The sequence below is a fragment of the Carcharhinus amblyrhynchos genome, chromosome 2, assembly GCF_965287045.1.
Source record: "Carcharhinus amblyrhynchos chromosome 2, sCarAmb.v2.hapA, whole genome shotgun sequence".
Classification (NCBI taxonomy): domain Eukaryota; kingdom Metazoa; phylum Chordata; class Chondrichthyes; order Carcharhiniformes; family Carcharhinidae; genus Carcharhinus; species Carcharhinus amblyrhynchos.
In genome coordinates, this window is record NC_137325.1 from 96,341,883 (window position 1) to 96,368,426 (window position 26,544).

Here is a 26,544-nt window from a genome sequence, read left to right on the forward strand (position 1 = left end):
AGACCCCTTTAATTTTTATCACTCTTATGTCAGCGATGTGATGACATCTTGTCATGTTTCACCCAATTTCATCACATGAATTTATAAGTTTATTTATTAATGTCACAAGTAAGCTTACATTAACACTTCAATGAAGTTGCTGTGAAAATCCCCTCGTCATCACATTCCAGCACCTGTTTGGGTACTCTGAGGGAAATTTAACATAGCCAATGCACCTAACCAGCACACCTTGTGGGCTGTGGATGGAGACTGGAACACCTGGAGGAATCCCATGCAGTCACAAAGAGAACATGCAGACTTGTACAGACAGTGATCCAAGCTGCGAATCGAACCTGGGTTCCCTGACACTGAGGTAGTAGTGCTAATCACTGTGCCACTGTGCTGCCATTGCCACTGTGCCACCATGTTAGTAATCAAGTGAAGAATGATTTATTGAACATCTATTTTGTGAAGACACTGCGCCTTTAAGAATAGCTAGCTGAGCTCTGTAGTGCTGTCAACCTGGACCATAAAATCATAATTAAAACAATAAGGATCACATTTGAAAAAAAGGCTGCTTTTACTTGGGATACAGCCTGAGACCACATATAGTCAGGGTACAGTAATGAATTAAATAGCGAGTTAACTATCATTTTATAATGAATAGTTTGCTTGTGACCTCAATGTAGTGATTTGTATTCATGCCATGTGAATTTGATAACTATCTGCTGCAAATAATTGTAAACCACTACCTTTGTCCCTACTTCCGTGCCAATTTCTCACTATCTCTCCATCCCAGTTTATTGGTTTTGTCTGCTTCTAAAGTAAATGGCATAGAAATTTAAATTGTTGTCAGCACAATATGTCAGCAACATGATTCTAGCTAATCTCAAAACCTAAAATTGTGACCAAGGCAAAATACTGGATGCTGGAATCTGAAACAAAAACAGAAAATGCTGGAAAATCTCAGCAGGTCTGACAGCTGCTGCAGAGAGAGAATCGAGCCAACGTTTCAAGTCAATGACAAAGGATCATTTTGACTCGAAATGTTAGCTGTATTCTCTCTTCAACATTTTCTATTTTTGTGTCAAAAATTGAGATTGGTTTCTTAATGAAAATAAACTGCAATGGAAAGGAGTCACATCATTGAATCATAGAATTCTACAATGCAGAAGGAAGCCATTTGTCCCATTGAGTCTGCACCAACCACAATCCCACCCAGGCCTTAACCCCATAATCCCATGTATTTACCTAGCTAGTCCTCCTGACACTAAAAGGCAATTTAGCATGGCCAATCCACCTAACCCACACATCTTTGGACTGTGGGAGGAAACCGGAGCGCCCAGAGGAAACCCACACAGACATGAGGAGAATGTGCAAACTCCACACAGACAGTAACCCAAGCCAGGAATCGAACCCTGCTCTCCAGTGTTGTGAGGCAGCATTGCTAACCACTGTGCTGCCCTATGCTGGGAAAGGTTCTCCGGGTTTTGTGATCCAAGAATACGGAGCACTGGGATGAATTTGCTGGATTCAGGAATACTGCAAAGATGAATCATTCACATGCTGTGGCAGGTTGCAGCATCATTGGAATGAGTGTTAGATCTTGGGAGAATTATGAGTGGAGATCATGGGATCTGGAAGCCGAGCTAGCAGTATTGACTTCTAGGAACACTGGGAGTGTGGCTTATGCATTTCTGAACTCTAATAAGAGGTTCTGGCATTAGCGGGTAAAGGAGGCAAGGTCCAGAAGATTAGGAAGACTGAGGAGGGGTTTCTCGGAGCACTGGGTGACGAAGTGTCTAACAGTATTAGGAGGTGGCTGGGACCTGACAGAACTGGGGATAGGACGGTGCGATTACAATCTAACAATCTTTGTGAGGGTGGTGGACACAGGAGAATATAATTCAACCTCTGTTCTGGCATTTAGGCAGCACCCATCACTGCATCCACACCTCTCTGCTGACCCAACATAGCCCCTTTTGTGCTTTGGGGAACTCCCTTTGTACTAAGGGCAAAGAGGAAAGAGCAAAGAAAATTACAGCACAGGAATAGGCCCTTCAGCCCTGCACCGACCATGCTGCCCAACTGAACTAAAACACCAAAGGAGATAGCAAATTACTCTTCCTGTTGTCACTAGGTAAATTTACTCTGAAAAAATAAATGTTTTATTTTGTTTAAAATGTTAGTTGAACATTAGAAATATGAGCAATAAAAGTGTTTTATGTGATGCTGATTCACCATTTCCTTTCCCCCCACCCCGTGCCACTTTTCCTGACTGCTTATGTAATCCATTGGCAGTTTTCCTAAATCGCATTTTCTAGCTGGGAGGTTTCTCATCATTAACCCTGCTTTTGATTCATTACTGGTTCACTTTGAGTCAACAGTAGTGTGTAACAGTGTTGATGACCAAAGCACGATAGTGACTGAAAGATTGTGACAGAGGAGTTAGTGTGTTAACAAACTGTTAACCCATTAGTAGCAGATTCCTATGAAACTGCTCCCGGTGAGTTTTGCACAAATGGGCTGCTGCGTTTTCCAAATACCAACAATGGCTCCATTTCAGATTGACTTTATTGAACATAAAGCACAGTGGGGGAGCCTAAAGGAAGGGCTCTGGTATTGTGTTGCATCAGAGTTTGTGAATTTAGGGTGGGGCCACAGCATGAGTGGCCTCGCTGCTTGCTTGACCAATGCCGTTATGAAGCCGGCGTGTGTGTGTGTGTGTGTGTGTGTGTGTGTGTGTGTGTGTGTGGGGGGGGGGGGGTGGGGGTGGGGTGGTGTGGTTGGGGGGTGTGGTGTGGTGTTGGGGGGGGGTGGTGTGGTGTTGGGGGGGTGGTGGGGGGTGGTGTGGGGTGGTGGGGGGGCGGTGTGGTTGGGGGGGTGGTGTGGTTGTGTGGGGGGTGGTGTGGGGGGGGGGTGGTGGTGGGTGGGGTGGGGTGGGGCAGGCGGTGGTGGTCTTCATCTGTCTCCCTCAATTCCTCTGTCTTCCTCAATCTCTTACTCCCTCCCTCTGTGCCCCCCCTTCAATCCCACTATGCCCCCCCTTTCAATCCCACTGTGCCCCCCCTTTCAATCCCACTGTGCGCTTCTCTCCCTCAGTTCCCCCTCAGTGTCCCTCACTTCCTCCTCAGTGTCCCTCACTTCCTCCTCAGTGTCCCTCACTTCCTCCCTCTATCCCTCTCTCACTCCCTCTATCCCTCTCTCACTCCCTCTATCCCTCTCTCACTCCCTCCTTCTCTCTGTGTCTCTTTTCCTCTCTCTGTCTTACCTCAAAGCTGATTAAGTTTTAAGTTTATTTGTCAGTGTCACAAGTAGGCTTACTTCAACACTGCAGTGAAGTTACTGTGAAAATCCCCTCAAAGGGAACGGATCAAGCAGATGTGTTAAACCCGAGGCAAGCCCACTTCTGTTGAGGGAAAGGAAGAAGGTAGTGGGGAACAGGCATTGTTTGAGACCAGAAATTAGACGCAGCAATCAACAGGCGCAGTTAATCCCTTTGCATTATTAAGTGCTTCTGCCAACAGGAAAACCAGAGTATAAAAGCAAAATACTGCTGGAAAATCTCAGCAGCTCTGACAGCACCTGTGGAGAGAGAACAGAGTCAGCGTTTTTAGGCTAGATGACCCTTTGTCAGAGCTGATGCAGGCCCACATTTGTCAGGACCTGCACCAAAGCACGCTGGGTAGGCTTCCCGCTGGAGGAGCGGGATGTGTCATGGGAGGGCATTGAATCAGATTTCCAGCCTGCTTATCACATGATTATTATGAACGTTACATTTTCGTTAGGACCCCTCCTGCTGTGGGCAGGAACCTGATTAGGGCTGATGGAATGAGCCAAGAACATTGACAGGTTTTTTTTTAAACTTTATTCCAATCCAATCAAGTCAAATTAAACCCAATTCAGAGTCCCAACAAGTTGGGACATTCCCGATCCAAGCTGACAAGACAGGGCTCTCACCTCCTGTCTTGGGCTTGATCTACATGATCCAAGCTGACTGGAGTAGGTGTAGCTCCTCCTCCAGGGCTTGATCTTATTTGCATCTTAGCCAAATGGCCGAGATGCCGCTTTAAAAAATTGCTTCAAATGAAGCTGAAATGTAACCTAATGACTTCAACCAAGTGCAGCATGTCGATACTACACTTGATCTTAGCCAAAAGGCCGCCACCAAGCAGAAATCCTGTTTTAGGCCTAATTCAGTGGGCCATCAGGATTTCTTCAAGGGGTTAGCCTCCCCATCATGCCTTAAGCTGCTGGTGCCCCCACCCCAACACCCCACACACACACACTCCGCCTCACTACTTCTTTCCTCTCCTATAAAATGTTCCTGAACAGCAACTTATTTGACCAAGCTTTTAGTCTTCTGCCCGAATATCTCCTTATGTGGCTTGGTGTCAAACTTCAGCCTTGGGGCATTTTAACATGTTAAGCTTGCCATAGAAATGCAAATTGTTGTTGTAGTTAACGATGAACAGGAGTTGTCATGTCACAGAGAGAGGCAGGAACGTTGTATACATGATCCAAGGTGTAAGAAATCACTGTTATATATTTTTGAAAAACTGATTAAAATTTGAAGTAGTCCTGATTTCAGAACTTGTCAAAGTATTGACCTAAACTGTATTATATATGAGCCTACAATAGCTGATTTGCTACTGTGACATTGGGTGTATTAAAAGATCTAAAACACAATCTTTGTAACTGTGTAATGGTAATGAAATATATTAAGTCATCAAAAACCTTTATTCGAAGCTGGACTCAGGTGAGTTTAAATTATTTAGAGAATTACCTTAGAGACTGCACAGAAACAGGCCATTTGGCCCAACCAGTGCATGTTAACAATTACATTCTTCCCAGTCCTCATCCAACAAATCAAAACAACCTTCTATTTCCTTCTCCCTCATATGTTTATATAATTGCCCCTTAAATGCATTTATACTGTTTGTCGTAATATTACCAGTGATGCGCTTTTGGGGAAAAAAGGTTTCTCCTGGGTCCACTATTCGATTCTTTGGTGATTATCTTTTATTGATGCCACATCACAGAAAGGATGCGGAGGCTTTGGCGAAGATACAGAATAGGTTTACTAGGATGCTGCCCAGATTAGAGGGTATGTGCTCTCAGGAGAGGCTGGACAGACTAGGGTTGTTTTCTCTGGAGCGGCAGAGACTGATAAAAATCTGTAACATTATGAGAGGCATAGGTAGAGTTGACAGACAGAATCTTTTTCCCAGAGTTGAAATAATGTCTAATACTTTTTAAAATTTGATTTATCATTTCACTGTATGTTAATACATGTGACAAAGTATAGTTTCTTACGCACTATACAGACAAAACATATCATTCATAGAGGAGGAAACGAGAGTGCAGAATGTACTATTACACTCATAGCTAGGGTGTTGAGAAAGATCAACTTAATGCAAGGTAAATCTATTCAAAAGTCTGACAGCAGCAGAGAAGAAGGTGTTCTTGAGTCTGTTGGTACGTGACCTCAAACTTTTGTACCTTTTTCCCGAAGGAAGAAGGTGGAAGAGAGAATGTCCGGGATATATGGGGTCCTTACATATGCTGGCTCCTTTGCCAAGGCAGTGGGAAGTGTAGACAAAGTCAATGGATGGGAGGCTGCTTTGTGTGATGGATTGGGCTACATTCACAAAAGGACCTTTTGTAGTTCCTTGCAGTCTTGGGGCAGAGTAAGAGCCATACCAAGCTGTGATACAACCAGAAAGAATGTTTTCTATTGTGCATCTGTAAAAGTTGGTGAGAGTTGTAGCCGATGTGCCAAATTTCCTTAGTTTTCTAAGAAAGTAGAGGCGTTGATGGGCTTGCTTAACTGTAATGTCGGCATGAGGGGACCAGGACAGGTTGTTGATGATCTGGACACCTAAAATCTTGAAACTCCCAACCCTTTCTACTTCATCCCCATTAATGTAGACAGGGGCATGTTCTCCTTTACGCTAGGGGGCATATGCTTAAGGTGAAAGGGGGAAATGTTCAAAGGAGATGTGAGGACGAGTTTTTTACACAGAGAGTGTCTGGAGCACCCTGCCAGGAGTGATGGTGCAGGCAAATCCAATAGAAGGGTTTAAAGGGCTTTTAGATAAGCACACGATTATGTAAGGAATAGAGGGATTTGGCATTATGTTTGACACAACATTGTGGGCTGAACTGCTCTGTGTTCTATGATGGCCTCTAGTTTTGCTCTTCTGAAAAGTAGGAAGAAGCAATCTCACTTTGTCTTCCTATCAACATTTTATAATGTTAAACATTAGGTCAAAAAAGAGACCTAGCCTGTACTCTCAGTTCTGGTGTCAGGCTTGCAAATCTTTTCCGTACCTTCTTTCATGCCTCTACAATCTTTGTATAATATGGCAACCACAAGTGTACGCGATACTTCCAGTGTGGTCTGACCAAGATTCAATGCAATTTTAGCATAACTTCTCTACTTTTCAATTTTATCCTTTTCGATGGACACACTTGTGCTTAGTTTGCTGACTTTATGGCCTTATTAACCCATGTCACTAATTTAGTGATTAGTGTATTTGTACGTAGATTCTTATTTTCTAAATAATATGAAAACTCCTTATTTTCCTATCACCTGCCAATTTTGAAATTCATTTGCCAATTATATGTCCTTTTTTGCAAATTTCCTAATGCCATGTTAAATGTGATGCTCTTCAGTATTGAATCTTGTATTGAATATCATACCCACCGCTCGCATGCACGCACACAAATTGTGCCCAATTCTCAATCTAATGGTTTGGGTGCCTGTGTGCAATCTACATTAAGTGTGTAGTCCTTTCTGTTTCCATTTACAGATTTTGAAGGGAACTTGTAATGTGGCTGAGATAGACCCATACTTCTTATCTGAAAATAATCGTCAACACTGCAACAAAGTTTTAACATCAGTCTCTTGATGCAACAGGGGTTTATTTGCATGGCTGGCACCTGGATTGGGACACACCCAAAGCTGTAGAGAGACAAACAAAGAGCACTCTGTTAGGCATACAAGAAAATGCTACAAATATTCAACAGCACTGACAGCAATTGTGGAGAGAGAAACAGAGTTTAAGTTTCAGATCTGTGACCTTTCATCATTGTTAGAATTTCACCAAACACCTTTCATATGTGAATGAATGCAGCTAAGGCTGCAATTAATACCCAATGCTTGAATACAATTAAAGTCCAATTTATATAGAATTAACGATGTCTACTTGGAAACAATGGTGGTTCTGAGACAAACAGAATTGCAAATTCAGCCTGGTATGTGTTACATTATGGTAGCCATGATGATGTGGAGCTGCTGGCATTGGACTGGGGTAAGCACAGTAAGAAGTCTCACAACATCAGGTTAAAGTCCAACAGGGTTATTTGCTAGCACAAACTTTCGGAGTGTCACTCCTCCTTCAGGTAAAGAAAAGCCTGAAGAAGGAGCGACACTCTGAAAGCTTGTGCTGCCAAATAAACCAGTTGGACTTTAACTCAGTGTTGTGAGACGACTTATATTATGGTGGTAGAGAGTTTAACATTCACTGTCGAGAGCTTCTTTTAAAAATATCAAGACTTTACTGCTGTAATTATCCATAACCGTGTGGTGTTCTGCAAATTTACTTCATGTTTATTTATGTTGAGAATGCCATTCATCTAGAGCGAACTAAAGTTAGCACTGTAGGATTGTATGAATTTGTGGTGATTGCCCCTTTAACCTTTAGCCTGTGTAACTAATTGGGATTCAAAGTGTGGAATCACCCAATGATGAGAAAGGCTCCTAGGCAGAGACATTTTGGGAGCCAACTACAACCACGCAGATAGTATACAATTCTTATTAGTAAATACCTTTTGGTGTTCACTAATAAAATCTGTGAAGGTACGTATTTATACAGTTCTAAAGGATATAAGGAACTAAAAATCACATCTGCAGCTTCTAGGTTCTAGAAGTCTTGCAGCAAGGCTGTGGCAAAGAGGAAAAAGAAATACTAAAATAACATAAAGCCGCATCACACAGGTGGGAGTGACTTCTGATGGATACTTACCCTATACCAATTTGTGACAATAATTGGATGTTGTCAAAAACTGCCTCAGACAGGCTGTTTAAAACTAATTTAGATTATTTTATGACCATGAGATAATATGAGCTGCACAAAAAATAAATAAGATACTCTAAAATTGTCTCAAATTAAAGGGAACAATCTGTGAAAGTTGCTTATTTTATATAGCTACCTTATTTAGTTAACTACCTGTTATGGGAAGTGAATAAAACAAGTAACTGGACAGATTGTTAAAAATTATTCAGTAACACTGCTAATTTTTGTCATGATATAAAAATAACAAGTTACAAACCTTTAAAAAAAACAGGAATAGTTGATTCCTGGAGCTAATGATTCCAAAAGACAGATGTCATTCATATCATAACACATCTGCAATATAAAACATGCCATATTAATGTTACAAAGGCTGCAGTTCTTTAAAAGGTGCATGTACGTGAATAACTTGATTTACTTCAGTCACAATTACTAATTGGACTCTTCTCTGAAGAATGCCCAGCCGTGCACTCCAGAGATGCGCAGGCTAGATGGATTGGCCATGGGAAATAGTGCTGGGGAGAGGGCCTGGATAAGATACTGTGTTAGAGAGCTGGTGCAGACTTGATGGGCTGAATGGCCTCTTCTTCACTGTAGAGATTCTATAGTTCTGAGTGAGGTGTTGGCAAACTGCTTCTCCCATTTGAATCATGTTAAACGTGGAGCCAACTCCTTCAGGAAAGAACAATGGGCTAAATTACTTTATCTGGTTTTGGTAAAGACTTTTATCTTCATCCCAGATCAAAAAGGAAAGGTGAAAGAGTTTGCCAATGAATTGCTTTTTGAATTGTGGGCATTTTTGTTTTGGTGACCAATGTGGCAGCCAGTTTGTGAAAAGAAAGATCCTACAATCATCAAATTAGATGATTGACCAGAAAACGTTCCCTCTTTGACCTTATGATGAATGGAAGGTCATTAATGAAGCAAAAACAGAAAATGCTGTAAAATCTCAGCAGGTCTGACAGCATCTGTGGGGAGAAAATAGAGCCAATGTGGAGTCTGGATGACACGTGCTGAGATTTTACAGCATTTTCTGTTTTTGTTTCAGATTCTATCGTCTGCAGTATTTTACTTTTGCCAATAATGCAGAAACAGCTTAAAACATTCTTGAGGAATTCCTGCAGTGATGTATTGGGGCTGAGATGATTGATATCCAACAACCATCTTCTTTGTGCTCATTATGACTGATCAGCAGACACAGTACTGATGCAAAATTAGGAAAAGCACCCTTGATCTTGCTGGCACCACATTAAGGTAGGTAAGGAAATAAAATCGTGTCTGTTCTTTGGTGGCCTCCAGCAATCTCTCCAAAGATCAATTGATAGGCCACAGTGAACCCAGAAACTTGAGTTAATCCAGTCTGTTTTTGTTGAATTGGGCACTGAAGTTTTCAAACTGGCTGTTGCCCCTTATTAGCATATTCAAAATGAATAATTTCCTGTTTTAGACAATGAATCATAGAATCCCTGTGGTGCAGAAGGAGGCCATTTGGCCCATCGAGACTGCACTGACTGCAATCCCACCTAGGCCCTATTGCTATAATCCCACATATTTACCCTGCTAATCTCCCTGACACTACAGTCAATTAAGCATGGCCAATGCCAGATATGAAAAATTTTTGGTTACCAATTATCTAACAACAGGGCTCTCAGTGAAAGAAAGAAAGAGAAGCAACAAGTTAACCTTTCAGGTCTGCATCTTACATCAGAATCAGAATTCTGCAAGAGGATCCGGCATTATGATTGTGAGACCAAGTATGCAATTGTGCAGCTACCATACTTCTAGGAACAGGGGTGATTGGGTGGCATGAGAATGTCTCCAGAAATTGGTTTGCCCAACATGAATGTTTTGTTCATGGGATGTGGGCATCGTGGACTGGGCCAACATTTATTGCCCATCCCTAATTACCCTTAAATTGAGTGGCTTGTTAGACCATTTCAAAGAGCACTTATGAGCCAACCAAATTGCTGTGGCTCTGGAGTCACATGCAGGACACACGAGGTATTCACGGCTGATTTCCTTCCCTAAAGGACATTAGTGAACCAGATAGGTTTTTTATGACAGTTGACAATGGCTTTATGGTCATCAGTAGACTTTTAATTCCAGATTTTTATGGAATTCTGATTTCAACATCTGCCATGCTGGAATTCAAACATCGGTCCCCAGAGTATTATCATGAATTAGTAGTCCAGTGACAATGCCATTGCATGATTATCTCCCACATAAAACAGGCCTGTAGGGATAAATAGCCAATTTAAGTGTCTTAGTGAAGCTGGCCATGACACTGGAAGAAATCTGCTAGTGTTCTATGATTAATGCCATGGGATCTTTTACACCCACCTTGCAATGCAGATACGAAGTCGAATTGGTGTAGGCATTAATCTTATTCCGCTGCTAATTGGGGGAAAATCTAGGTTTTATGTCTGAAGGAATATAAAATGATTCACTGATTTTAAACAGTGGATAGCTGGGCCAGATTAGGCACAAAGATTTGCTAAGTACTTCTAGAGAAGGTAGTGCCTTTTAAAAGTCATGGGACATAGTCACATTTTAATCTTGCACATGCATTTACAGCTTGTTCAGATTGATCTGTTTTGTTGATGTGGCAGATGCTCTCTTGGCTTTTAAAATACATGTTTTATTTAATTTAAAAATGCTGTCTTTGTACATATGTGTGTCCATATGTTCCGTCCTCCTTCCTTGCCATCAAGCACCAGTTTTAATGTTTGATCTGTCAATGTTCCAGGATTTCACCACAAGACCTAGAAAAGAATTATGGAAAAACAGGTATACGCTCCACAAATTTATCCCAGAGTTTTCCTTGTGTGGTGAAACACCATGGCTGGGTTTTTCCCAAAAAAATTCTAAGTCTCAATTCACGTGAAAACTGGAGTAACTCCCGCTGGTTTATTTAGTGAGATTTTCAGATTGAATTTCCCATTCTCTGAGCACTGCAGAGTGCCCTAGTGTGATTCCCTATGAAAATCAAAGGGCGGGAATTATTCCCGCTGGAGAGGTCAGCAGCAGTGCGCACAGCAGGCCACTGTGCATGCGCCGACCTCTCAGTGCAGAGATGGGCGCAGTGATACTGCATTGCTGGCTTCCCATCGCTGGTCATCCCCACAACTTCCCTTCACTACCCCTCCGAAACCCCCCTCCCCTCAAATCCTCCAATCGCTGACCTCCTGGACCCCTCGAGGCAATCCCCAGTATCCTGCCCATCCCGATCTCCCCAATCCTCCACCTGGATGGCCAGCCCCACCTCGCTGCCCTCTCTCCCTCTGCCACTGATCCTGATCCAGAGTGGCAGTGGGACTCCTGCACCCCCACCAATCACCTTCCAATAGGCCCACCCCCTTGGCACTGTCCAGGAGGCAACTTCCCACCCCCAACATCCTGGGGATGTCTTCATGGCCTCTCGTCACTCCAATAGGGTCAGGCCGCCTGTTCCCTGTGAGTGGGGAGCAGTTGTAAACCCTGCTGGAATGAACCATTCCCAGCTGGGGGAGGGGCTAGAGTTCACCTGATGAAGGCTCATGATTCCAAATAAATCTGTTGAACTTTAAACTGGGGTTGTGAGACTTCTTACTGTGCCCTCCCCATTTAATGCTGGCATCTCCACATCATGGCTACCATTGACACTGCAAACTGCTGGCTCCAAATCGAGAGGATCTCCAAGAAGATTGTGCATATTGACACACTTCACTTGATGAAGGAGCAGCGCTCCAAAAGCTCGTGATTCCAAATAAATCTGTTGGACTTTAACCTGATGTTTTGAGACTTTTTATTGTAGCTTGGGTGGAGAGAAAGATCAACTTAATAAGAGTATGTCCATTCAAAATTCTGCTGGCAGCAGGGACGAAGAGTCATTTGGTATGTGACCTTTGACTTTTGTACCATTTTTCTGATGGAAGAAGGTAGAAAAGAGTATGTCCAGGGTGCGTGGGGTCCTTGATTATGCTGTCTGCTTTGCCGAGGCATCGGGAAGTGGTAGACAGAGTCAATGGATGGGAGGCTGGTTTGCGTGATGGACTGGGCTTTGTTCATGACCCTTAGTAGTTTTTTGCAGTCTTGGATGGAGCAGGAGGCCTACCAAGCTGTGTTATAACCAGAAAGAATGCTTTCTATGGGGCATTCTGTAAAAGGTGGTGAGAGTGTTGTAGTGGACATGCCAAATTTCCTTGGCCCCCTGGGAAAGTAGAAGCATTGATGGGCTTTCTTAACTATGTAAAAAGTCTGACAACACCAGGTTTAAGTCCAACCTGGTGTTGTCAGACCTTTTACCATGTTTACCCCAGTCCAACGCCGGCATATCCACATCTTTCTTAACTATAGCATTGACATAGAGGACGTGTTGATGATCTGGACGTGTAGAAACTTGAAGCTCTTGACAATTTCCACTTCGTCCCCATTGATGTAGACAGGGGCATGTCCTCCCCTACACTTCCTGAATTCGATGACTATCACCTTCGTTTTGTTGACATTGAGGGAGAGATTATTGTCGCCGCACCAGTTCACCAGACACTCTATCTCATTCCTGTACACTGTCTCGTCATTGTTTGAGACCTGACCCACTACGGTGGTGTTGTCAGCAAACTTGAAAATCGAGTTGAGGGGAAACTTGGTCTCACAATCATAATGCCAGATCCTCTTGCAGAATTCTGATTCTGATGTAAGATGCAGACCTGAAAGGTTAACTTGTTGTTTCTCTTTCTTTCTTTCACTGAGAGCCCTGTTGTTATTTCCAGAATTTTCTATTTTTATTTCAGATAATCAGGGTTTTTAAAAATATTTCTTTATTGTAGCTCAAATATGAAATTAAAAACATTGAAATTGTAGTTTATTTGAATGTTGTTCTCTTTTTATTAGGCTTTACAACACTAGGAGGATGCCAGTTTCAACGAGTGCTTTGCAACAGATGGCTATATACTTGGGAATAGTATCTGGAGGAGGATGTGCAGTAATGTATTACCTTATGCAGCGTGAGTACACACAAACACAACTTATTAAACCTATTTTTGCTTCCAAGACCATTTTTTCCCTGCTGATAAGTAGGTACCCAGAAGACAGACATCACATGGTTCATATGCACTAAGTTACTTGAAGTCAATTTCAAAAACTATTTGTAATTCTTAAACTGGTTAGAAAGCAAACCTCTTTTTTTACCGTGTTGTGAAGCTATGCTTGAGGCAATGTCCTCCTTGTTAAAATTTGCATATATTGTGTCACTGAGAATAGCTATCTCTTGGTTAAAGCCAAGAATCTTCGCTGTTGGACCAATTTTTAAAAATTTCATATCACACCATCTGCAGATGGTTTACTACAGAGTGATAGAATGCAGGTTCAGAGTCACAATTTACCCGAATTATCAATTACTGACCTCCGTTGTGTTGCCACGTTGAAGTTAGGTGGCTTCCTAACAGAGCTGATTAGTTGGAGAATTAATGCTCTTGTACTGCCCCTTAGAATCAGAGTGTGTAAAGACTGAGGATGTTGTTTGAAGACTGAAAAACTCATATATATCTGAAACATCCCCTGCCACTTTTTGTCACTGTCCAATACAACACCATATTGGACTGTGGATGGATGGATTGTGGTGGTGCTTACTGGGAACTAGCCTCAAATTTCCTTCCCTTGCTGCTCACCCTCGCTTTATGCCAACAGATCAAAACTGATGCTCTGATCCGCATTCTCCTCCAAAATATCTGTTCACTTACAAACTGGTAGTAATCCAGAACAATATTAAAATTAGAGTGAGACAATTTAGGTGTGAAATCAGGAAGCGCTTCTTCACACCAAGCGTGTTGGAAATATAGCACTCTAACAAATGGATGCTGTGTCAATAGGAATTTTCAAGATTAAAATTAGTAGCTGTTTGTTAGGAAATAATGGGAATGTGGAACAACGGTGGGTAATAGTAATTAAGGTAAAGATCAACAATGATTTAATTCAATAGTGAACCATGCACAAGGTTTTGAAAGGTCTACTTCTGTTCAGATAGCACTTCTTGTGAATGATTATATTGACATTTTGGCCTTACTTGGCTCAAAAATAGTTGTACTTTTCTTTTTATTGAATGACCATTTAAATTATGATGTGTTGTTCCTTAATAGCAACCCTTCCATTTGTCTTTCTCCCTATTCCTCCAACACCTCTTTTGAATGCCGTGCTTCATTTTTTCTTTCTCAGTTTTCCTTGTTGTCCACTTCATCCTAGTCACATTCTGGGCAAGATCTTACCTGCCATTCACGTCACACACTCGCTGCAGCTAAGTCAGAGAATTTGGCAGCTGGCCAAATCTGTATTCACTGCAGCGGGATAGGAAAATCCCACCAGTGCAAATGGTGGTAAGATTCCGGTCTCTCAGTTCTTCTCCAAGAAACTCTTCCTTTATTTCGTGGACTGAATCATAATTCTTGGCAATTTCAACTTTATCTCAGCCCAATTCCTTAAAATTCATCATTATTTCTTCATATAGATAGTTACATTTGATCTCTAGAAAGGTCCAGCTCAGCAAGAAAATCTATGTACAGTCTAATGCTGAAATAGATTGTGGATTTGGTGGCAATCTCTCTTGTGAATAATTGTTTTATAGAAAACTTTGCCAAGTCAGAATACTACAAGTTGGCAATTGAAGAACTGAACAAAAATGACACAGCTTTGGAAGCCCTGGGAGCTCCACCACTGCAAGTCAGAAATATCAAACTCACTGACAGGAACAATCGAGTGGATGGAATTAGTGCAAAGGTACAGCATTCAGTTATTGATTATTACCTAAGCTCTGCTTTTGCACCTGATTTATAGGTTCTTTGTGTATAGAGCAGAAACTCTATGAAGCAATTTTTTTCTTCCATGTGTATGTTGCAGTTTTCAAATACATTAATCTAACCTCTCACTTTACTCAAAGTTTCTCTGTAATCATAGAATCTAAAGTGCACAAGCAGGCCATTTGGCTCATTGAGTCTGCACCGACAACTGCCCCACCCAGGTTCTATCCCCATAATTCTATATATTTACCCTCCTAATCCCTCTGACCTTAATCGATAATTTAGCACGGCCAATCAACCTAACCTGCATGTCTTTGGAGTGTGGGAGGAAATCGGAGCACCTGCAGGAAACCCATGCAGACACGGAGAGAATGTGACACACAGTCAGTCAAGGCTGGAATTGAACCCAGGTCCCTGGCATTGTGAGGCAGCAGTGCTAACCACTGTGCCACCATACACCCACGGTAATGATACCATCTGAAGGAATACACAAATTCTCCTTAAATCATGAGTGGGAGTGTGAGTGGATGTAAAATTGGAGGTGTATAATTACAATAAATGCACAGCAATCTCTTGAATCCTTAATCTGCTAAGTAATTGTGTACCATCGGTTTGCAGATCAAAATCCCAGTATGTGGAACAAAATCAGCTGGATATCTCCACACCTATTCTGTTAGAGACAGTGTACAGAAGAGGTAACCTTTCTACTTGTAATCAACTAATTGAATGCTGAATGTCTTTTGCAAATCACTTTGATGTTACAAATACGTGTTTGATTTGTTCTATTTGTAAGAGTTATGTTGTATGAAAGGACTTGGGGATGAACGTTTTAGACATCACCTTCGAACCCTGGGTATATATTGAGTTATCTAGGCTATCTCGGCTTGCTGTAGAAGACACAAGTGCTTGATTTCAGGGAAGGAAGATACTGGCTATAGCCACGAAGTGTAAGTGTGTTGGTTAACAGAACTATTTAATTTTAATGAGAGAATTAAAGATGCTTGTTCTTCTCTGCTTGGCACAGCGTGAGTGGGGAACCTGAGTTTTATATTTTGTTCTTTACACAGCTGGGGTGAGGGAGTGCTGTAGAGGGATATTTCTGTGTAACTGTGAATTGTGATTAATGCTGTTTCCTGTACAATTTTGTTTCCTTCTGCTTGAACGCTTGCAGGTGTAGAGAAACAACTTGAAAGGGATCAGAAAAAAAGCAAATGTAATTTTATTTTATAATTTGTTGGTTTTAGAATAAAACTAACTCTTTTAAATTTGATTTCTGAATCAAAAAACAATCACAACAGGGCATCTGCCTAATTCAAAGGTGCGATGTGAGAGGCACTGAATAGTTGTGGAATCCTGTGATGTGATAGATTGGGAAAAATAAAACATGTTGCTTATAATAATGACCAGTCATTAAAGTATTCAGTATAAATGGGTCTTTTTCCAGTTGGCAGGATGTGGCGAGTGGTGTGTCACAGGAATCAGTGCTGGGATCTCAACTTTGTATAATTTATTTAAGTGACATTGATGAAAGAACAGAAGGTGTGGTTGCTAAAATGGCCGATGACACATAGGAAGGAAAATAAGTTGTACAGAGGACATAAGGCTACAAAAGGATGTAGAGTTGAGGGTTAAATGAGTGGGCAAAGATCTGGCAAATGGAGCATAATGTGGGAAAGTGTGAAATTGTCCATTTTGGCAACAAGAATAATAAAGAAGCACTTTCTCTAAAAGGTGAGAAATTGCAGAGCTCTGAGATTCAGGAGGATCTGGATGTCCTCATGCTTGAATCATAAAAGGCTAGTATGTAGATACAGCGAGTAATTAAGAAAGCTAATAGAATGTTATCATTTATGGTGAGGGGAATTGAATACAAAAGTAGGGAGGTTATACTTCAGTTGAATAGGACACTGGTGAGATCATATCTGGAGTATTGTGTACTTTATTCGTCTCCTTATTTAACGAGGGATATCAGCAAAGGTTTAGTAGACTAATCGCAGGAATGGGCGCGTTGCCTTATGAGGAAAGGTTGGACAGGCTACATAGAAACATAGAAGATAGGAGCAGGAGGAGGCCATTTGGCCCTTTGAGCCTGCTCCACCATTAATTAAGATCATGGCTGATCATCCAACTCAATAGCCTAATCCTGCTTTTTTCCCCATAGCCTTTGATCCCATTTGCCCCAAGTGCTATATCCAGCCATGTCTTGAATGCATTCAATGTTTTGCCATCAACTACTTCCTGTGGTAATGAATTCCACAAGCTCAGCACTCTTTGGGTGAAGAAATGTTTCCTCACCTCCATCCTAAATGGTCTACCCTGAATCCTCAGACTTTGACTCCTGGTTCTGGACTCCTCCACCATCGGGAACGTCCTCACTGCATCTATCGGAACATCCTCCCCACTAGGCTAGGCTTGCATGCTGGAGTTTAGAAAAGTAAGAGATGACGACTGAAACCTTTAAGATCCTGAGGGATATTGGTAGGATGAATGTGGAGAGGTTCTCCTCTTGTGGGAAAATCCAGAACAAGGATTCTCTGTTAACAATAAGGCTTTGCCCATTTAAGGCAAAGGTGAGGAGCATTTTTTTCTCTGAGGATAGTGAATCTTTGGAACTCTCTTCGTCAAAAGGTGATGGAAGCAGACTCTGAATATTTTTAAGGCAGAGGTAGATAGATTCTTGGTAAACAAGGGGGTGAAAGGTGAACAGGGAAAGACAGGAGGTTACAATCAGATCAGCCATGATCTTATTGAATGATGGAGCAGGCTTGACGGGTTGAATTTTTGCTCCTATTTCATATGTTCATATGTTGTAGAAATTAATTTAGATGCAGTAGAGATTTGGTTTAATGAGATTTGACTGAGATTTCAAAGCATCTTGGAAAATGAAATGCCCATGGGAAGAATAAAACGCAGCAATAGGAACCAAAATATGCTTTATGTCTAAAATATTTTTGGTCCAATGTTTATATTCATTGTTACGTAGATGTTTTAATTAAACTAAATGTTGTACAAGCTATCAGTTTTTTTAATTATTGGCTTAAAAGCTTAAATGAGTATTTGACTTGAAAAAAGCTTGCTCTTTGTCTGATTATTTTTAAAATCCTCTGAGTGCAAAGCGAATTACTTTGAACCAAACATTTCTTATACATGAAAGGTTTTAAGGATGGTGTTGCTGGCTTGTTAGATAGTATCTGCGCCTTGATCTACTTGGGGGAAAAAAGTATGTGAAAATTTTGTTTTTCTTGACCATATTGTTTAGTTCCAGCCTTGTCAAGATATTTTTTCAAAGTATTATTTTAAAGTAGCATTTAATTTCAGTCAGCAGAAATTTTTCTCAACACTGCAATGTGCGAAATCAAGTTAGAAGCCCCAGATTTAGTCCCTTGTCTACTGCTTTACCTGATTTCAGTCATGCAATTTGAAATTCAGACCTCAGTGCTCCTAGCTGGGAAAGAGAAAACTTCTTGTCCCAATTCAATGACTCTCACTGGAAAATACGTGTGTGTGATGTCAGCTGAGGACAAGGTTGGAGCTTGGCTGTGGTGAATCTCCTTGGATTAGTGACCTGTTGATGCATATTCACTTTTTTTATTCATTCATGGTGCATGGACATTGCTGGCTGGCCAGCATTTATTGCCAATCCCTAGTTACCCGACGGCAGTTGGGAGTCAACCACGTTGCCATGGCTCTGACATCAGGTGTAGATCAGACCAGGTAAAGATAATAGATTTCCTTCCCTAAAGGACATTTGTGAACCAGATGTTTTTTCCTACAATCGACAATGGTTTCATGGCCATCAGTAGATTCTTAATTCCAGATTTTTTTTATTGGATTCAAATTTAACTCTATGCCGTGGTGGGATTTGAATCTGGGCCCCCAGAGCATTAGCTAAGTTTCTGGATTAATGGTCTAGCGATTGTACCACAAGGCCATCACCTGAGGAGCAGTGGAGGATCTTTAAGGAGATCTTTCTTGGTGCTCAGCAGAAATTTATTCCGATGGTCAAAAAAGACCGTAGGAGGAGAGGTAATCAGCCGTGGATGACGAAGGAGGTGAAGGAAAGTGTTAAATTAAAAGCGGAGGCATTTAGAGTAGCTATGAGTAGTAGGTGAGAAGAGGATTGGGAGAGGTTTAAATGTCAACGAAGATTGACAAAGAAATTGATAAAGAAGGGTAGGATAAACTATGAAGCTGGGCTAGCGCTTAATATAAAAAAGGATAGCAAGAGTTTTTATAAGTATATAAAAAGGAAGAGGCTGGCTAGGGTGAACGTTGGACCCTTAGAGGATGAGAAGGGGGACTTAGTGGTAGGGGATGGGGAAATAGCTGAGGTCTTGAATAACTTTTTTGTTTCGGTATTCACGGAGGAGGACGTGAATAATTTGCCCGGTATTAGAGATGGAAAGGTGGTAGGACTGGAGGGTCTCGATGACATTACTGTTACTAGAGAGGTGGTGCTCGACAGACTGGAGGGGCTGATTGTGGACAAGTCCCCAGGACCGGATGGAATGCATCCGAGGGTTCTGAAAGAAATGGCGGAGGTGATAGTGGATGCCTTGGTGGTTATTTTCCAGACGTTGCTGGATTCCGGGGAAGTGCCGGAAGATTGGAAAACGGCTAATGTTACGCCGTTGTTTAAGAAGGGTGCCAGGCAAAAGGCGGGGAATTATAGGCCGGTTAGTTTAACGTCTGTTGTAGGTAAAATGTTAGAATCCGTCATCAAGGAGGAAATAGCGAGGCATCTTGAGGGGAATTGCTTGATAGAGCAGACGCAGCACAGTTTCGTTAAGGGGAAGTCGTGTCTGACAAATTTACTGGAGTTCTATGAGGATGTGTCTAGGGCGGTGGATAGAGGAGAGCCGGTGGATGTGGTCTTTCTTGATTTTCAGAAGGCGTTTGACAAGGTACCTCACAAGAGGTTATTACAGAAGGTCAGGGGACATGGAGTTGGGGGTAGGGTGTTAGCGTGGATAGAGGACTGGTTGTCGAATTGAAGGCAGAGAGTCGGGGTCAATGGGTGCTATTCGGATTGGTGGTTGGTGACTGGTGGTTGGTGACTAGTGGAGTGCCTCAGGGGTCGGTGCTGGGGCCTCAGCTATTTACCATTTATATAGATGATCTGGAGGAGGAAACCGAGTGTATGGTGTCGAAATTTGCTGATGACACCAAGATTGGTGGAAAGGCAAATTGTGCGGAAGGTGTAGAGAGTCTGCAGAAGGATCTAGATAGGCTGGGCGAATGGGCCAGGAACTGGCAAATGGAATTTAATGTTGGCAAGTGCGAGGTGGTACACTTTGGTAGGAATAATGGTAGGAAGGATTATTACTTACGTGGAGAAAAACTGCAGCAGGCGACGGTGCAGAGGGACCTCGGGGTCCTTGTGCATGAATCGCAAAAACCCAGCTTGCAGGTGCAGCAGGTGGTCAGGAAGGCGAATGGGATGCTGGCCTTCATAGCGAGGGGGATTGAATATAAAAGTAAGGAGGTCTTGCTGCGGCTATATAGGGCATTGGTGAGGCCGCAGCTGGAGTACTGTGTGCAGTTTTGGGCGCCGCACCTGCGCAAGGATATTTTGGCCTTGGAAGGAGTGCAGAGCAGGTTTACTAGGCTGATGCTGGAGTTGAGGGGGTTGAGCTATGAGGAGAGGCTGAATAAACTAGGCTTGTACTCGTTAGAGTTTAGAAGAATGAGGGGAGATCTCATTGAGACGTATAAGATGATGAATGGGATGGATAGGATAGAGGTGGAGAGACTCTTCCCGCTCAGAAAGGACAGTAGGACTAGGGGGCACAGCCTCAAGATAAAGGGGGAGCGGTTTAGAACGGAGTTGAGGAAGAACTTCTTCACTCAAAGGGTGGTGAATCTCTGGAATTCTCTGCCCGTTGAAGTGGTGGAGGCTACCTCGCTAAATATTTTTAAGAAGCGGGTTGATGGGTTTTTGATAAGAGAGGGGATTAAGGGTTATGGGGAGAGGGCGGGAATGTGGAACTGAGCCACGACAGATCAGCCATGATCTTATTGAATGGCGGGGCAGGCTCGAAGGGCCAGATGGCCTACTCCTGCTCCTATTTCTTATGTTCTTATGAATACTTACTTATTCATAAAGAATAGCCACTTGGATGAGGTACCTGAGGATGGGCAGCACCACAGGTTCTGTGGCCAAACAAAACTCATGCTTAAGAGAAGCAATGAAAATTTTAGGAAATTTGCTGAAGAATTGTCAATTAATGACTTTATCCGTATTGCTCTTGATTTTTGTTAGATGGTTTCTACGAGAAGCTGTGTTGCAATTGCAGGATGGCCATCAAGTTTCAGTTTACCCCTCGACCAAGGATGAAGACCACCACTGTTAATACACGTGCAAAACTACAGACTTCAAGATGCAATTCAATTTTTGATGCTATTTTAAAAAAACAACCAATTAAAAAGTGGATGAAAAGCAGAATGGATGATGAAAATCTGAAATAAAAACAGAAAATTCTGGAAAAAAACAGTTCAACAGGTTAGGCACAATCTATGTAGAGAGGGAAACAGTTAATGGGGGGAATTTACCCATCTCACCCACCATGGGAATCATAGCGGGTGGGGACCAGGCAAGCAACGTTCCGTTGACCTGAGGCAGGATGTTCTGGTTTTGGGGTGAACGCAGCTGGAAAATCTTGCCCAATGTTTCAATTCTGTGATCTCCCATCAGAACTGGGAAAAGTTAGAGATGTAATAGGTTTTGAACAAGAGATGGGTGCAACAAGAACATAAAGGCCTGTTATATGGTGGAAGACAGGAGAGACTGGATGATGGAAAATGACAGAATGGGCAGAAGCATTGCTTTCAATTGCTTTTAATATAATTTGACCCCTTAAAACAGTTAAACTGCAGCCAGTGATTTGACACTGATTTGTCAAGGAAGTAGGATACTCCAATGCCTTGCTAGTTAAGTTTTATCCGATTTTGCACCTCTAACCAGCAGCAATTTAAAATTACCTATCCATGCACTTAATAAATCTTCCCATGCATTTCCAGTAGTCCTGATTCACCGGTCAAATCTAGTGTCAAAATATTTTTCAATTTGCCTTGATTCTATGAAATTTACCAATGAATTCTTTAATTTCCAGGTTCAGCAGTGTTCAGTAGGAAGGTTTTATTTTTAGATGTTAAATGAAAATCAGCTGGCTTTTTCATGTTAATATCAAGTCCTGTGGCTAAACAGAATTTCTCAATAATGTTAAGATTTGTATGCATTCCTTTATGTGTATCACTAATTATAATAACAATTGCAAAGGAAGTTACTATAATTTTATCATTATTCATTTTGATAGGACATCCTGCACCTTTATCATCCAGAGTATTGATAACAGTATCCATAGTTATTCTAAATAGTAGCAGGAGAAAGTGAATCTCCTTGTTTTACTCCAGCCCTGCTTAATCGGAATATATTTAATGTTGTTCGTTCCAATTTTGACATAAATTTGGGGAGCCCTATCCTCTTCAGATTTTTGAACTTGTGTTCGACAGAATTGAAGGCCTGAGCAAGATCGATAAGGTTTTGTAGAATAACCTCCGGTCACTCTGCCATCATGAACCCAAACTTCTGGTGGCCTGTCATTTTAATTCTCAACTTTGCTCTTACGCTGAGATTGTTGTCCTTAGCCTACTATTTAGTTAAGACCATAAGACATTGGAGCAGAATTAGGTCACTCAGCCCATGGAATCTGCTCCATCATTCAATCATGGCTGATATTTTTCTCATTCCCATTCTCCTGCCTTTTCCCCATATCCCCTGATCCCCTTAGCAATCAAGAACCTATCTATCTCTGTCTTAAATACATTCAATGACCTGGCTTCCACAGCCTTCTGCGGCAAAGAGTTCCACAGATAGACCACTTTCTGGCTGAAAAGATTCCTCCTCATCTCTGTTTTAAAGGATTGTCCCTTTAGCCTGAGATTGTGCCATCTGGTTCTAGTTTTTTCTACTAGTGGAAACATGCTCTCCACGTCCACTCTATCCAGGTCTTGTAGTACTCTTGCAGTATCAATAAGATTCCCCCCTCATCCTTTTAAACTCCAACGAGTACAGACCCAAAGTCCTCAACTGTTCCTCATAGGACAAGCTCTTCGTTCCAGGGATCATTCTTGTGAACCTCTTCTGGACTCTTTCCAAGGCCAGCACACCCTTCCTTATATACAGAGCCCAAAACTGCTCACAATATTCCAAATGGGGTCTGACTGGAGCCTTATTCAGCCTCAGAAGTACATCCCTGCTCTTGTATTCTAGCCCTCTCGCCATAAATGCTAACATTGCATTTGCCTTCCTTGCTGCCAACTGAATCTGCACATTAACCTTGAAGAGAATCTTGAACAGGGATTCCCAAGTCCCTTTATGTTTCTGATTTCCTAAGCATTTCCCCATTTAGAAAATAGTCTATGCCTCCATTCCTCCTTCCAAAATGCATAACCTCACACTTTTCCACATTGTATTCCATCTGCCACTTCTTTTCCCACTCTCCCAACATGTCCAAGTCTTTCTGCAGCCCCTCTGCTTCCTCAATACTATCTGTCCCTCTGCATATCTTTGTATCATTTGCAAACTTAGCAACAGTGCCTTCAGTTCCTCTGAGGCTCAACATAAACTTGAGGGACAGCATCTAATTCTTCCACAAGGCCTTCTGAACTCCACAATGAGTTCAACAATTTTAGACTGTAAACTCTGTGCTATCTCGTTTCCTTTTCCTTGCATGTTTCATTTTCTTTTCCTTTAAGCCAGCAGCACACCTGCTCTAGGCACATTTTTTGTATATTTGTTTATTTATTTTCCCTGCCCCATCCCCATTCCCTTTGGCCCTGAAAGGCTGTCATGCAATCTCTCCAATCTACCACCCTATCACAGACCTTCCTTGTCCTTGCCTCACCCACCCCTTACTCAAAACCTGTTAGACCTCAAACTTCTCCCTGTTCTGTTTAAAGAGCCACTTCATAAAAATCACAGAATCTTTATTACAGATGTGAAGCAGTAACTGTTTCTCTTTCCACGTAAATGGCTTGCTGATCTCTCTGCAGCATTTCTGTTTTTATTTCAATTCTAGATGATTGATTGTATCAAAAAGTGTTTTTTACTGCTGAAAAATCAGTGGATTTTTGGCCATCTCCAGTGGGTGGGACTCAATGTAACAGGGCTGGAAAATCCCAGCCCATGTTTTCTAGTCAGTTTCATGTAGGGAATAGATGTTGTCATGTGCCCCCAAACCATGTATTGACATGCTTCTAGGAATAAATGATAATTCTTACGAAGTTGATATTAATCAGTAACGCCAACAATAGGTTGAACTGAAAGACTCTTATTTTCACAGAATATGTATAATTAAGTCACAGTGTATTACCATTAGGTGAATTCTTTGTTTAAAAATATGCACTTACAGATTGCTTGTAAGTCTACAGGCAAAAGGGAAACAGTTTCCTTCCTGCGGGTCATAAATCCAGGAACATATACTTTTAAGATCTATGTTGCGGTTGCATTGAGTGCTATTCCTATCATATACACTAGATCACCAACGCCTGACTGGCAAGGTGGCAAAAATTTCTGAGTTTTGAATAACAAATCCAAATTGAATAGCGTTTCAGGCAGCATTAGACTTGAATGGAGCTTGAAATTTGGGAAGTGAACACACTGTATAATAAAATCAACCTTGTCTACATAGATAATGTAATATTTATTTAATTCTAGATACAAATGCAGTATAGGGTCTGGCAATAGAACTCTGAGCTGATCTGCACAAATGAGTAGTCAGAGTACAGCTTGACCCGAAGCATGTCTGCACTGCCAAATTAAAACACTAATGCTTAGTGAAAGGTTATTAAGTTGCCCCATATAGCAACACAATGATTCTTCTTCTTGTAGAAGAGATGTGTCAGTCTGTCAACTTGAGCAGCATTTAAGTAATAGCTGTTTCAACCAGAATAGTTATAATCTGATAATGTTTGTTGGTGCACTTCAATTGATTAACTAATCTCTCCTATTTGAAAAAAATAATTATCATGTCGTCAGCAACATGTTTGTCCATCATCTCTAGTTGCTGGGAGACAGTAACGTTATTCTCCTAGAAATACTGTAGCCTGGCTCATGATCATTCTCCTATAATAGTATTTTAATCAAAAACTGATGTGCTGAATGTTTCCAGAGCGGTCAAGTCCCATCACTGGGTCCCAAAGCGGGAGACTATCGAGCACTGGGAAGTGACAGAACCCTGTGGTGGCATTTTTCCAGCAGCAACTGAAAAATGGGAAGATGATTTATTATTTAAATGGGGCGGGACTTCAGGGTGCTCCAGTGCAGAGGGACCTGGGTGTCCACAGTCATGACTCGCAGAAAACTAGCATACAGATAATAAAGCAAGTGGAATGTTGGGAGTTCAGAGAAGGTTAACTTGATTGATCCCAGAGATGAGGTGTTTGCCATATGAAGGGAGATTGCACAGTTTAGGCCTATAATTCTCTGGAATTTAGAGGAATAAGGGGGAAATCAAATTGAGAATACAAGATGATAAAAGGTAACGATAAAATAGACATAGAGCAGATGCTTCCTCTTGTGGGGCATTCTAGGACGAGAGGGCATAGTCTTAGGATAAAAGGGGTAGCAAATTTAAAATAGAGTTGAGGAGAAACTACTTCTCCCAAATGGTTGTGAATCTGTGAAATTCACTACTCACTGTCACCGCACTTTGGGGTAAAGTTAAGGAGGAGTTAGATGTTAATTGGTAATGGATTGAAAGATGAGACACAAGTTGATATGATGTCCAAGTGCTAGAGATTGCCTAGCAGACAGTAGCGTAAGTACAGTTGTGAAGCAACCTGAATTTAATGACTACAGCAGTGATCTTGTCCACTGTCCAAAAGGCTGATGGCAACCCTGCCTTGGCCAGTTCCGAAGTGCCGATGGAATTTAATGTCAAACAGGCAGCTCTTCAGTCCCAGTCACACTACCGGGAGCAGTGGCCACAACTGGGACTGCAGAATGTCCTGGGCCAACAGCCTGAGATGGAGGCCTCGCAGAGAGGTAATGGAGTGGGCTTAGTAGAGACAGGCAATCACATAGTGAGGGAGGTGGCAGCATTTCAGCAGGGTTGGCCTTGCTAGGTTGTACCCTCTGCAGGCACAGGTTGCCCACTGATGATAAACTCATAGGGAGGCTGCTTAGGGTATACTGGTCAGCCTCTAACACTGTGAAGCTAATCCTGCTGCTAGTAGACCAGCAGCCACATGAGGTCCTCAGTTGTATGGCCCTGAATTGTCCTAGGAGCAGAAAGGTCGTCCTCAATTTTCCACTCCCTGACTTAGTCAGGCTTTCCATCCATCTGATTATATGGAAATGCTGTGTCTCCAAGCTCGCTCCTGGCTAGGAGGGTGGGTGTGTGTTTCAGGAGGTAGTAAACTCTGTCAAAGTAATGCTGTCAAGCTAGCCCTTCAGCTGAAGTCCCTGCTATAATCTAGTCAAGTGGGCAATCTGATCAGAGCCTAAAAATGTTAAGTGCATTAGTGTTTGCAGCCACTTGTGGCATTAGAAGTATATGTCCAAGTATTGATATCTGGGAAGATTCTCATGTCGCTTAGTTTCACAAAATCACTGCTGGAACTGGAGGTTGTGTGAACCCTGACTGGCTGTAATACATAGAAACATACATAGAAAACAAAAGCAGGAGTAGGCCATTCAGCCCTTCAAGCCTGCTCCA

The 26,544-nt window shown here is 42.0% G+C and overlaps 1 protein-coding gene across 2 annotated transcripts in view; it reads left to right on the plus strand.

Annotated features, from left to right (window-relative positions):
• coa1 (cytochrome C oxidase assembly factor 1) overlaps positions 1–24,181 on the plus strand; it is a 68,257-nt gene extending 44,076 nt beyond the window's left edge. Inside the window, exons 1-5 of one of the 2 annotated variants that reach the window (XM_080209535.1) lie at positions 9,291–9,311; positions 12,927–13,039; positions 14,653–14,804; positions 15,443–15,519; positions 21,087–24,181. In XM_080209535.1, the coding sequence (XP_080065661.1) occupies positions 12,946–13,039; positions 14,653–14,804; positions 15,443–15,519; positions 21,087–21,177 (414 nt within the window). In that variant the 5' untranslated portion in view covers positions 9,291–9,311; positions 12,927–12,945 and the 3' untranslated portion in view covers positions 21,178–24,181. Of the gene's footprint in view, positions 1–9,290; positions 9,312–12,926; positions 13,040–14,652; positions 14,805–15,442; positions 15,520–21,086 lie in introns of those variants that run through there. The other variant, XM_080209528.1, reaches the window with a different exon arrangement.
• Positions 24,182–26,544: the final 2,363 nt, after the last annotated feature.